The sequence below is a fragment of the Sinocyclocheilus anshuiensis genome, unplaced genomic scaffold, assembly GCF_001515605.1.
Source record: "Sinocyclocheilus anshuiensis isolate Anshui unplaced genomic scaffold, SAMN03320099.WGS_v1.1 scaffold293, whole genome shotgun sequence".
NCBI lineage: Eukaryota > Metazoa > Chordata > Actinopteri > Cypriniformes > Cyprinidae > Sinocyclocheilus > Sinocyclocheilus anshuiensis.
In genome coordinates this window covers 3,832-17,467 of record NW_015540858.1, presented here as the reverse complement: position 1 = coordinate 17,467, position 13,636 = coordinate 3,832, and the positions used below count along the sequence as shown (strand labels likewise).

Here is a 13,636-nt window from a genome sequence, read left to right as displayed (position 1 = left end):
AAACGAAAAAGTTTGTTGTGGTTTCTCGATAGGAAAAAATACCCTTACTTTTACAGTTTTAATGTGAGATCACAACAAAACCTATTTTTTACAACGTAATGCCTTTTGAACGATGGTTCTAAAAATGTCTATTTTAATATTTACTTGTTACATGAGGATGTACATATTTGTAATATATAATTGAATAAATTTTATTGGTTGTGAAATATTTTTTGCCCTTTTTTTATTAATTATTTTTTTTTAAATGTCTAAACAGGATTCCCACTGTCATGGACATGGAAACATTAGTCTATTAAATCTTAAGTCATGGAATTTACTAGTGAATATTAATGTTTCTATACTCTGCATAAATGCTCAAAGCAAAATTCTCAATTGAAACGCACAAAAATCTGGACTTTTTGGACACATTTATATGTAACTTTTTGGGTACAGATGTTTATGCATGCATATAAAACTCAACTTTTTTTTTTTTGTCCAGCAGATGGCAGAGTGGACGGATTAAACAATCAACTATCAAAACTATCTAAAAACGAATTTAGTTTAGTCTTTATCTGTATGAGTGTATGAATATTGCATTGTTTTGGAGCTATAAATGTTTTTAAAAATATAATTATATTATTTATAAAATACTAATATTTATATAATTAAAATTCTTATTATATTCTTATAATAATAATAAATATTATTAATTTAAAATATCTATACATATATTAATATTTAATAATAAAAGCAATTATAATACTAATTCTTATTAAAGTTAATAATAACAATAATTTATAATTCGTATTATTTAAATTATAATTTTATTTCTTAAAAATATAATTATAAATAATAATATTGGATAGTTAATAGTGATTGAACCACCAAACCTTCAGTTAGCAGTCCAAATCTTGCTTTTGTTGAGCCCTTTTGAAACGTTTAATAATTTGGCCGATCCTTTTATTCAAAACGACTTACAAATGAGAGAAAAAAAGCCCAACAGTTTATCATAAGGAGCCAACAACATTAGCAATACTGAGTAATCTCACCACACTCGCCTCCTGCTTAGATCAGAATTCATCGGGCTACGTTACGTAAATCTGCACCGGCGACTGTGATTGGCTGAAACCCACCAGCGCTGTGAAAAGTAACGGGTATCATGTGACCTCGTTTGTGCGATTCTTCCTGTTTTAGCAGAGCTCTGAACAATAATCGACGCCTATACTAATAACACTAGACATTAAATACATAGCGAAGAGTTAAAACAAGATTTATTGTGCAGATTCGTGGTTTCCGACTCATCCGAAACAACATCCGGGCCAGTAAGCCACGCCTCATTTGAGTTCGTGTGTTATGCTAATTGCCGTTCTACCCGCTTCTTCCATTTCTGTGAATCAAAGCCGCTCATGTTTCTATTCAGAGTAAAAGGAGCCAAGACAAGAGATCCGCATGAGAGAAAGTCAAAAACCGAAGGAAAGTGTTGCGAACGCTTCAAAGTGACACAGTAAGTACGCTTATTTTATTTGTCAAATACATGTAAAGATGTGACGTAAGCCAGATCTGTGACGTGATAATCCTCAGTGTTTTTGCGTCATGTTTGCGATAATTGAGAAACACCAGCGCTTTTGGACGTCAGTGCGTTTTTGTGCCTATATTGTTCAGTAACTGAGTCTTTGTGGCGTTTCTGCAACGCTTTTCTTTGTTTTTTGTTTTTTTATGTGAGGAAGAACGTTCAACACGCCACTGAAAGATTTCTCAGTGTTCTGCATTCCAAATCTGTGTTTCATTTGCTTGAATGTGATGTAGCTGGATTATATTTTCCAAGTTTGCTTAAAAAAAAATTATTTATGCTATGCATAAAAGTGCTGAAAGTACTGTTTTTAATATATATATATATATATATATATATAAACAAATAATATTTTTAATATTTTATGTTAAAATAAAAATACATTTTTTTCATTCTCAGTTCTATCGTGTATACTTAACCAAAAATATAGTCATTTTATTATATATATATATTTTTTTATATATATCATTTTATTTTATTTTTTGTAATTATTTATTTATTAAATAAATTGTATTCATTAAATCCAAATCTATATTTCATTTGCCTGAAAGTGAATTGTTATTTAGATATGTATTTCTGTATATTTCATTGTACATCATCTGATCTGTTAATAGTTGGTCTGTGTTGAACGCAGGTGTGTGGAGTTTGGGTCAGGATGCGGCCGGCTCTGTTCCTCTGTCCCGGCCTGATCTCTCTGTTATTCCTTCTGTCTGGACTGACCCTCATCAGCGGCTGTAACAAAGCCCTGTGCGCCAGTGACGTCAGCAAATGTCTTCTGCAGGTAAGACAGACGCTTATTTGTCCCACCGGATCAGTTCCCAATGTTTCCTGTCCTCTGGGATTTTGAGAATTGTACTTTTCATCTTTATCAACTTTTTAATAGTCATTCATGTTGAATTCCACAAGTCAGGCCTCCCATGGAAAATATCAGGGAATTTGAGAAGTCATGGAAAATGTCTGTAGTGAATATAATTTTTTAGTGTTAGCTCTGCTCTGAAATATTTCAACAGATATAAATTGTGTGTTTTGAGAGTATAAAATCTGTATGTCATGTTTATTCATAAAAGTCCGTATTTAATGCCTGTTAAAGTGATGTAAATTCACTGGAAGGTGTAGGAGCTCCAGCAGGTGGTTCTGAACTGTGTAAACTTCATGCTCTGATACGGTTTGAGTTTATATTTACACTAGAAGGAAATCTAATCATCATTAACAAAGATTCATTGATTTAGCTTTAGGATTTTTTTTTTTTTTTTTACAAAATTCTATTCGGTTGCTCAAGTTGGACGTGTGGAATACTGAAAAATGTTTGAAAACATTTCCAGAAGGAAAAGAACGGTGCATTTACATATCTGTCTCTCATGGAATCAGAACACATAGATGCCTGAGAGCAGAGCATCATAATATTGTGACAAAGTTCCAGTCAGAAGCTTTTTCTTCGTGTCACCTGAGCGATGTCGTGATGTTCTTCTGTCGGTTTGTGCTCTCCAGAAACGCTGTGTTTGAGGGCGACTGGGTGTAACTCATGTTATACTGGATCACGTTTTCCCTGGAGCATAACAACAGCTGCGTGTGTGTGTGTGTGTGTGTGTGTTCTGTGTGGCACTTTCTGTTGTGCATGTGGCTCAGTGTTGATTTTAAATTTTAAATCTAGATCTCTGCCCTTACAAAAAAATTACTATGGTGATACTGATAATTTCATGAAGATGTATTTGGGAAGGTCCTACATCCACCCCCAAATATATGTTTTGTTTTGTTTTGATGCGTTTTGTTTTGTTTTGATGTGTTTTGTTTTGTTTTGTTTTGTTTTGATGTGTTTTGTTTTGTTTTGTTTCTGCTTTCCTAATCATTTTCTATTTTCTCTCTCCCTCTCCCTCTCCCTCTCTCTCTTACTTTCTTTCTCTCTTTCTGACGTGTCTGCTGTGATTGGATCTGTGTGTGTCTCTGCTGGCTGTGTTTACTCTGGTCTGTGTGTCCCAGAGGAAGAGAGACAGAGACAGACAGTCTCGGGATGTGAGACATCTGTCTGGGGAATAAACACAGAGGTTCATGACGTTACACGAGTAAACAGCCCGGCACACGCTCTGACGAGAGACAAACGAGAGCAGATGAGAAAAACCTGCTGAAAGCAACAAAACAGATTCTTATTTTCTGGATGTTGTGTGGTTGCTAAGGTTTTCTGAGGGGTTGCTAGGGAGTTTGTGGTGTGTTTTGGTTGGTTAGTTCGTTGCTAGGGTGTTCTGAATATTATCACTTTTATTTTTTTCATATCATTCGATATCAATATTTATCTCATTATTTATTTTCTACCATTAATGGGGAAGGAAATACATTCCACATGTTTGTTAGACCACAAGTTATTGTTAATAAAACTAATTTGTTAACTGAAATAAAGCTGAAATAAAATATTAAGTAAGTATTAGATGAAAAACGAATAAATTAGAATTTGAAAAATATAATAAAATAGTATTAAAATGATTAAAACTAAAATTAAATGAAAGCTAAATAAAAAATATTCACCAAAAAAAAAAAAAAAACGAATGAAAGTGAAATTTGGTTATGAGAGAACATAACAAATTACTAAAATTGAAATTAAAATTGAAATTTTAAATAAAGGCTAATTCAAAATATTAATAAATATTATATTATGCAAATAATAATAAATAACACTGAAATGTACAATAATATCCTTTAATTTAGAGCCCCATGAAATCAGTTTTGGTTTTCCCAAATTGTGTGTTTTCATTTTATTTTTCTAGAAAAAAAATCGAATGAAATTAATTTTTAATAAAAAAAATTAAAACTCGAATGAAACAATTACATTTCTTAAAAATGTAAACAAATGAAAATATAACGATTCATTTACAACAAAACCTTTTTTTTTTGTCAAATAAGGTGCTGTATAAATTAAAACATGGATTAAATAATATCTTGGTTGTCTGATATGAAAATAATAATAAGAATAAATCAATGTAATATTATAATAATCTGTATTTTTGTTATAATTATTATTATTTTGAGAAGTACGTTTCACTATAAAATAGCAGTGTGTTTGTCATATTTTCATGTGCCCGATCATCTAGATCAGTGTTTCTCAACCCTGGTCCTGGGCGCCCCCCCAACACTGCTCATTTTGTATGTCTCCCTTATCTGACACCCATTTCAGGTCCTGGAGTTTCTTCTAATGAGCTAATGAGTTGAATCAGGTGTGTTTGATTAGGGAGACACACAAAATGTGCAGTGCTGGGGGGCGCCCAGGACCAGGGTTGAGAAACACTGATCTAGATGTAGGCTAAATATCGAAAATTTCTCAAAATTGTATTATTGATATGATGGATTTATTTTTTCGACACAAATCAATATCGATTTATCATCCACCCCGAGTTGCTAGGATGCCCTGTATGGTTACTGGTGTGTTTGGGTATGTTGCTATGGTGTTGCAGAGTGGTTAGTTGGTTGTTATGCATGTTGCTTCTGTAGCTGGTTTGAAATCTGATGAAAGTTCCTGTGAATGTGTGTGTGTGTGTGTGTGTGTGTGTGGTTACTGTAAGCTGTGGGCTGTCAGTCGTGTGTCTCGAGGTGGGGAAGCTGAGGTTGTTTTAGTCACACATGAATGCTTTGTGGGGCAAGGCAGCACACGTCCCGTCTGCTCAGAGCACTTTCACACTCGTGCAGCACAAACACACACACTTTCTTCTGCTCTCTGTTATTCTGCTGCCTGAACGGCCCTGTGCTCCACCAAATAACACTTCTATTATATGTGTATATATAAATAAATAAATGTGTGTATGGGAGTTTTTGTTCCTGGAGAGCAGGCAGAGAGAGGAGTGAATGTCGGCAGTTTCAGTTTAATGTGCTTTATTGTCATGATAAACACTGTACATTAATATTGCTGAGGCATTAAATGAGCTAAAAATAAGTCAGCTTGAACTATGTTGCTTCTGTAATGTGTCATATTTCAGAGTAAAACTGTAAAAAATAAACTGCATAAAATAACTAAAACAATAATTATAGACAATATTTTGCAGCCAAACAGGAAAATAGATTTAAAGATTTTGAGTAAAGATTATTTATTTATTTACTTACTTGCAATTAAATTAACTGTGAGAATAGATCATCATTAAACCTTTTCTTCTGTAATGTGTCATATTTGCAAGTAAATCTGTCAAAAAATTGATTTAGAGGTTGAGCATTAAGATGAAAAATGATGTTAAGTTGACAAATGCTTTGAATAATATTTTTTATAATAACAATAGCATTCACTGATAAATCATTCATAAAAGACCAGGAAAAACATGATAATATTATTAAAATTATAATAATTTTAATCATATTTAAAAAAAAAAATTAAGTGTGTGTGTTTGTGTCTATATATATATATATATATATATATATATATAATTTTAAAATATTTTTCAAAAAAATTTTTTGTTTTGTTAGAATACATTTTTTTTCCCCCCATTCTCACGAGTTCCATTTTGTATATTTAACCAAGAATGTAGTAATATTATTTATTAAGTGACTGGAAATGTAATAAATTAATTGTGAGAGCGGATGGGTCACAATTAACCTTTTTTTTTTTTTTTACTTTGTATGCGCTATCAGACATTATAGTCACAGTCAGGCTTCATGGCACAGCTGGGCAGAATCATGTCTTTTTCAAATGAAAAGCGTGGATTGTTTGCAGGTACAGCAGGAGTTTGTGAGGCTGTGTTTGGACAGGTTGTACTTCAATGTCTTGAAGTGAAGTAAACTGAGCTTTTATGGCTTTTATGTAGTTTGGCTCCATGATTCTTTTAAGGAATGCATGAAAATCGCACATACAATTCCCCAAACTAAAGAGAACTGGGCAGGGACCGGGAATTGTCTGGGCTTGTTTCTTTTGGAAGTATCTGGCCCACGTGTGTTTTCAGGTATTGGCTTTTCTGTAGTTGCTTTTTTGTGTTTCTATTGTAGCTCTCTGTGTTTCCTCTCCTGAACTTTAAGTTTTAATGGCACACACACGCACGCACACACACACACACACACACACACACACACATCTGGAAATTGACCTCTTCCTCGCAACTGCTGGCAAAACACGAAACACAGAGAGCCGAATGTGTGTGTCTGTGTTCTGCTGTTTTCTCTGTAATTATAACTCTAAATGTGTCCCAGGTTTGGGTCAGTCTTTTTCCCCTCTCCGCTGGGGCTTTGGAGTTTTTTTTTCCAGCGTGGAACAGTTTGCAGCTCTGTTTCTTCTCAGCCTGGTGTTATTTCTCATGTTTAAATGTTCTTTGTCTCTTTGGGTGGTTTTCTTTGAACTCTTACAGCTGAAAGATCTCGATGTTTCCTTCAAGACTCACGGCTCTCTGTAGCACATGTGTTTGGAGATCATGTTTATGTGAGCTAGACTTCCTCCACGTCATGTCATTTTCCCCCTGTATGTTTGCCTTTCGTAATGTATATTGTGTGTGTGTGTGTACAGGGTCTGTGTCAGTGCCGGCCGTCGGAGGGAAACTGTTCGTGTTGTAAGGAGTGCATGCTGTGTTTGAGCTCTCTGTGGGAGGAGTGCTGCGACTGTGTCGGTGAGATTGAAATCAATACATAATCGATACTCATTCAGCACTCTAACTCCAAATAAATCTCACAGCTGGTCCATGAACACTTATTTTATTTTATTTTAATTGGTTTATTTTTAAATAAATCAAAATTAAATGATCAAATCAAATCAAATATTTTAGTTCATAGTCAACTTCTATATAATGCTATTAACCAGGTCTTATAATAATCACTTTTTAATTTTTTTAATCAATCAAAATTAAATTATTAAAAAAATGCATTATGGAGGTTTTTTTCTTATAAATACATATTCCATAAAAATACATTATGTGCTTATTTTATATTATTTTATTTTTTGATTAATTGGTTTATTTTAATCAATCAACCAATTAGTTCTTGGCTCAACTCCTATTTAATGCTATTTACCAGGTCTTATAATAATCACTTTTTAATTTTTTCAATCAATCAAAATTAAATTATATATAAAATTATATATAAATTATATATACAAATATGCATTATGGAGGTTTTTCTTATAAATACATACATATTCTATACATTATGTGGTTATTTTATTTTATTATTTATTTATTTATTTATTTATTTTTGTAAATACATATAAATTTAAATGATAAAATAAATACTCCCATAGTGTGTAACAAAACATAAATAAACAAATATATTTTACATATCTGGGGTATGTACAATGACTGAAATAAAATAAAATAAAAATTATTACAAAAAACGTTTTATTTTAAATAAAATAATAATATAAAATAATCAAATTATATAAATGAAGCAAAATAAAGTGATTATTATAAGAATAAAGTGATTATTAGGAATATTAAGAGCTGGGCCGAGACTATAAACTGAAGACGCTCAGGTTGTGTTAACAGGTTTGACTCATTCTCAGTCCAGTGAGAGCACTTGTAAATATTAGGACTAGTTTGAGGATGACAGGACGGCTGGTGTCCACTCCTCTGACAGAAATGAGCTGATCCAGATACTCTCATCTCTGTGTGCTACGGCTTCAAACACAAACTCCAGATCAGTTCAGATCAGGTTTTCCCGGTTAACTGTTACAGCCAATCAGAGTACAAAAGTTTAAACCAGATCATTCCTAAACATAATACAAAAACAAAAGAGCTTTGGGAAAGCAAAGCATGCTTTAGATGCCACATTTGTCTGTTTTCATTCTCTATATTCGATTGGTATCCTGTTGAAATCATTGCAAATGGCACACAGATAATGCATGAGCAGTAATTATCTAGACAACAAGGCTACTGATAAAGCTTTAAATTGACAGAGGGTTTTATGACCAGATGAAAAAGATGCATCATACCTAAGAAGAAGTCTAAAAATGAACACAATGCATAATGCATCCATTTTCACAACAAGGACATAAAAGCATCAGATTGTAGAGCTCGTTCAGTTCCAAACACTCGTTTATTGGCTGAGAGGGAAAGGAGGGATGCGTGTTGCTCCTGAAGGCCAAACCTGGCTTGGTTTTGTTAATCCGAAGCAGCTGTGCTGGCAGCCGCTCCACAGATGATCTGAAACACAAGGTCTCTGCAGCGTTCTGCTCCTTATTAAAACCTTCATCCACCATCTGATTACCATCTTTAACAGCAGTTGATCTCTCAAAGTGGAGCTGCTGTTCACAGTCGTGTTCTGAAGACTTTAAATACGTCACAATATTTACAAAAAAATAAAAGTTCACTAAAAAAATAAAAATGCACACTGAAAATGTTTTATTTTATTTTATTCAAATCTTAATAATCCTAATAACCAGTTATTATTATAATCACTTTTATTGTATTTTATATTATATTCAATCAAAATGAAATGAAATGATAAAATACCCCACAAATAAACGATTACTCAGCCGCCTTTATTCAACGGAGAAAAAATTATAATTTTCAAATTGTTATTTAAAACCGGTTGGAATAGCATGGAGTTGAGTAAATGATGTCAAAATTATTATTGTTTTTGGTTAACCTATTCCTTTAATAGTGGTTGACATGAATTTTTCAATGAATATTTTTTCTTTTTTTCAAACACATTTAATATTTCGATTTAAATATATTCCAGTTTTTACATTTAAATATGATAAATAAAATAAGTATAATTCATAAAATAATATAAATATAAGGTAAACGTTTACATTTAAATATAAAATATGTATGAAATTAGGTCACAGTAGTTACTTAAAATAAATAAATAAATAAATGCAAAAATATGCATTATTCATTGCTATTGCTGTTAGTACGTATATAGCAAGTCAAGTAGTCTTCAGTTGTGATTACATTTGCTTGTAAAGTTCGTCATACATTTTTTTTGTGACTTTCCATCATGATGTGTGTAAGTTCTTCCTTTTTTCTGTCCCACAGGAATGTGTAACCCCAGGAATTACAATGACAGTCCTGCCTCCTCCAAGAGCACCGTCGAGGAGCTGTACCGACCAATCCCATCGCTCTTCCGCGCTCTGACCGAAGGCGATGCCCCCATTAACATGATGGTCGTGTCGTTCCCCGTGGCGGAGGAACTTTCCCACCACGAGAACCTCGTGTCTTTCCTGGAGACGCTCGACAGCCAGAGCCACAACATCTCACTGCCCAGCAGCAGCGTCCATGATGGTGCGTACCGGGAGGAAAAGATATTAAAACATGATTTTATCTTGTCCCAGAATACCTGTAACCGGGCGAACGAGACGAGAGACGTGCAGATCCATTTGCAAGCTTTATTAGACAGAGACATAGTCCATAACACAGGCAGGGTCGAAACACCAGCAAACAGGTATGGCACGGGCAAGACACAAGAGTATTCCAAGGACAAGACGTGATCAGAGTCCGGCCAACAATATCCAACAGGGCAAGGCAAAGAGAGAGAATCCAGGTACGCAGCAATAGTCCAGGCAGGGGCAAACAGAGTCCGAACGGTAAAACAATAGATAATCCAAGGTACACAGGCAGGAATCAGGAAACCGGTAATAGCAAGACTGGACTAGACTATGAAAACACGAAATGGCTCCATAAAGCAGCTATCACTAGGAGAGTGATAAACGCAGAACAATACTCGGCCATTAGAGAAGGATTTGAGTGGTTGGTATATAGTGTGTGTGTGATTGGCTGCAGGTGAGTCCAATCAGTGCAATGGAGCATGGGAAATGTAGTCCAGGGTGATGTGCAACAGTTTGTGTGGTGTTAGAGTCAATGTAATCAGAAGGCGACCTCTGGTGGCGAGCAGACGGAAGACCACGGACCGGATTCGTGACAATACCAAAGATGATTAGACATGATTAAACTCTTTAAAATAATAGCTTAGCCAAAAATTTACATTTGGTTAAACAATGAATATGCTATTTTCCACACAAGGAAAGTGGATGGTGTTTTATGCTGTCAAGCTCCAAAAAGGACAAAAAGGCAACTTAAAAATAGCATGAAATCTGTACAGCTTGTGCACTTTGTTTTTGTAATTTTGTATGGAAAATTATTATTCAACTCGCTAATAAGCTTAAATATTTCACCTCAAGATCTCATTTTTTGTTTCACAAAAGAAAGAAAAATGTTTGGAATGAGTGGTTTAGTAAATGATTATTTGTTATTTAATAGTAATAATAATAATAATAATAATACATTTTTATTTTATTTCACTTTATTTTATTTTTATCTCTTTTTATTTGACATCTTTAGTTTATAGTCTTGGCTCAAATTATTGATCTTAATAATCAGTTCTTCTAATAATCACTTTTATTTTGTTTTAACTAAAAATTAAAAATAATTTTAAAATAAAATAAAATACCTTCTGATGCATAAACTGACCTTAAACTGCATAAATAAACTGCATTTTTTTTGTGAAAAACATTATTCAGTCCACTTTCGTTGTATGAAAAAAGAAACTTGGGTAATTTGCCTCATTATTTTGTTTCACTACAGACAGAAAATGGTTAGGAATAAGTGGAGTAAATGATGACAAAATGAATTTGACAGAATTCTTTTAATAGTGGTCGACTAATTTAGGGTTTCAGTGGCCAGTTATTTCTTCTGTTTCACATAATATTTACATTTAATTTTAATATAAATTAAAAATATTATTAAATTATATTATATTATTATATAAATGATTCTACGATTAAATATTATTCATTAAATAATATAAATATACACTTACATTTACATGTAGAAATTGATATTACATTAAAATATTTACTCAGTTCACTAAAAAAAATTAAATGTAAACAGCAAGTATTTTATTATTTTATTTTGTTTTAAATCAGTCAGAATTAAATTAAATTATAGAATAAAAACCCACATACAATAATGCTTAAAATTACTGTAAACTGCATGAATAAAGACAAATATATTCTCAGCGTTCACAAAAAAATTAAAATGCAAAAAGAAAATACTTAATTTTATTTTTATTTTGTTGTCTTGAATTTATAGTCTTAGCTCAAATCTTAATAATAAAGTCTAATAGTAATCACTTTAATTTATTTTAAATCAGAATGAAAATAAATTCTAGAATAAAAACCCACGTAATGCCTAAAATGACGCAAATCTGCATAAATAAACAAACATTATGTGTCAGATACAATTCCAAGGACAAGACGTGATCAGAGTCCGGCCAACAATATCCAACAGGGCAAGGCAAAGAGAGAGAATCCAGGTACGCAGCAATAGTCCAGGCAGGGGCAAACAGAGTCCGAACGGTAAAACAATAGATAATCCAAGGTACACAGGCAGGAATCAGGAAACCGGTAATAGCAAGACTGGACTAGACTATGAAAACACGAAATGGCTCCATAAAGCAGCTATCACTAGGAGAGTGATAAACGCAGAACAATACTCGGCCATTAGAGAAGGATTTGAGTGGTTGGTATATAGTGTGTGTGTGATTGGCTGCAGGTGAGTCCAATCAGTGCAATGGAGCATGGGAAATGTAGTCCAGGGTGATGTGCAACAGTTTGTGTGGTGTTAGAGTCAATGTAATCAGAAGGCGACCTCTGGTGGCGAGCAGACGGAAGACCACGGACCGGATTCGTGACAATACCAAAGATGATTAGACATGATTAAACTCTTTAAAATAATAGCTTAGCCAAAAATTTACATTTGGTTAAACAATGAATATGCTATTTTCCACACAAGGAAAGTGGATGGTGTTTTATGCTGTCAAGCTCCAAAAAGGACAAAAAGGCAACTTAAAAATAGCATGAAATCTGTACAGCTTGTGCACTTTGTTTTTGTAATTTTGTATGGAAAATTATTATTCAACTCGCTAATAAGCTTAAATATTTCACCTCAAGATCTCATTTTTTGTTTCACAAAAGAAAGAAAAATGTTTGGAATGAGTGGTTTAGTAAATGATTATTTGTTATTTAATAGTAATAATAATAATAATAATAATACATTTTTATTTTATTTCACTTTATTTTATTTTTATCTCTTTTTATTTGACATCTTTAGTTTATAGTCTTGGCTCAAATTATTGATCTTAATAATCAGTTCTTCTAATAATCACTTTTATTTTGTTTTAACTAAAAATTAAAAATAATTTTAAAATAAAATAAAATACCTTCTGATGCATAAACTGACCTTAAACTGCATAAATAAACTGCATTTTTTTTGTGAAAAACATTATTCAGTCCACTTTCGTTGTATGAAAAAAGAAACTTGGGTAATTTGCCTCATTATTTTGTTTCACTACAGACAGAAAATGGTTAGGAATAAGTGGAGTAAATGATGACAAAATGAATTTGACAGAATTCTTTTAATAGTGGTCGACTAATTTAGGGTTTCAGTGGCCAGTTATTTCTTCTGTTTCACATAATATTTACATTTAATTTTAATATAAATTAAAAATATTATTAAATTATATTATATTATTATATAAATGATTCTACGATTAAATATTATTCATTAAATAATATAAATATACACTTACATTTACATGTAGAAATTGATATTACATTAAAATATTTACTCAGTTCACTAAAAAAAATTAAATGTAAACAGCAAGTATTTTATTATTTTATTTTGTTTTAAATCAGTCAGAATTAAATTAAATTATAGAATAAAAACCCACATACAATAATGCTTAAAATTACTGTAAACTGCATGAATAAAGACAAATATATTCTCAGCGTTCACAAAAAAATTAAAATGCAAAAAGAAAATACTTAATTTTATTTTTATTTTGTTGTCTTGAATTTATAGTCTTAGCTCAAATCTTAATAATAAAGTCTAATAGTAATCACTTTAATTTATTTTAAATCAGAATGAAAATAAATTCTAGAATAAAAACCCACGTAATGCCTAAAATGACGCAAATCTGCATAAATAAACAAACATTATGTGTCAGATACAAACCATTATTTAGCCTACTTTCATTCTATGGAAAAAGAAGCTTGAATATTTTGTCTTGAGGTACTGTATGATATATTAACATGTAACTTTAGGAAAGTGAAGTCTCTTCTCTTCTCTTCTCTTCTCTTCTCTTCTCTTCTCTTCTCTTCTCTTCTCTTCTCTGCTCTTCTCTTCTCTTCTCTGCTCT

At 32.3% G+C, this 13,636-nt stretch overlaps 1 protein-coding gene across 1 annotated transcript in view; it reads left to right on the top strand.

Moving 5' to 3' along the window:
* Positions 1 to 1,331: 1,331 nt before the first annotated feature.
* The window catches only part of LOC107687919 (twisted gastrulation protein homolog 1-A-like), a gene marked incomplete at its 3' end in the record, with an annotated part of 13,714 nt that continues 1,409 nt past the window's right edge, over positions 1,332 to 13,636 (top strand). The window contains exons 1-5 of the mRNA XM_016485407.1: positions 1,332 to 1,483; positions 2,164 to 2,330; positions 7,014 to 7,113; positions 9,478 to 9,858; positions 9,958 to 9,982. Coding sequence (XP_016340893.1) covers positions 2,205 to 2,330; positions 7,014 to 7,113; positions 9,478 to 9,858; positions 9,958 to 9,982 — 632 coding nt within the window. The remainder of the gene's footprint in view (positions 1,484 to 2,163; positions 2,331 to 7,013; positions 7,114 to 9,477; positions 9,859 to 9,957; positions 9,983 to 13,636) is intronic.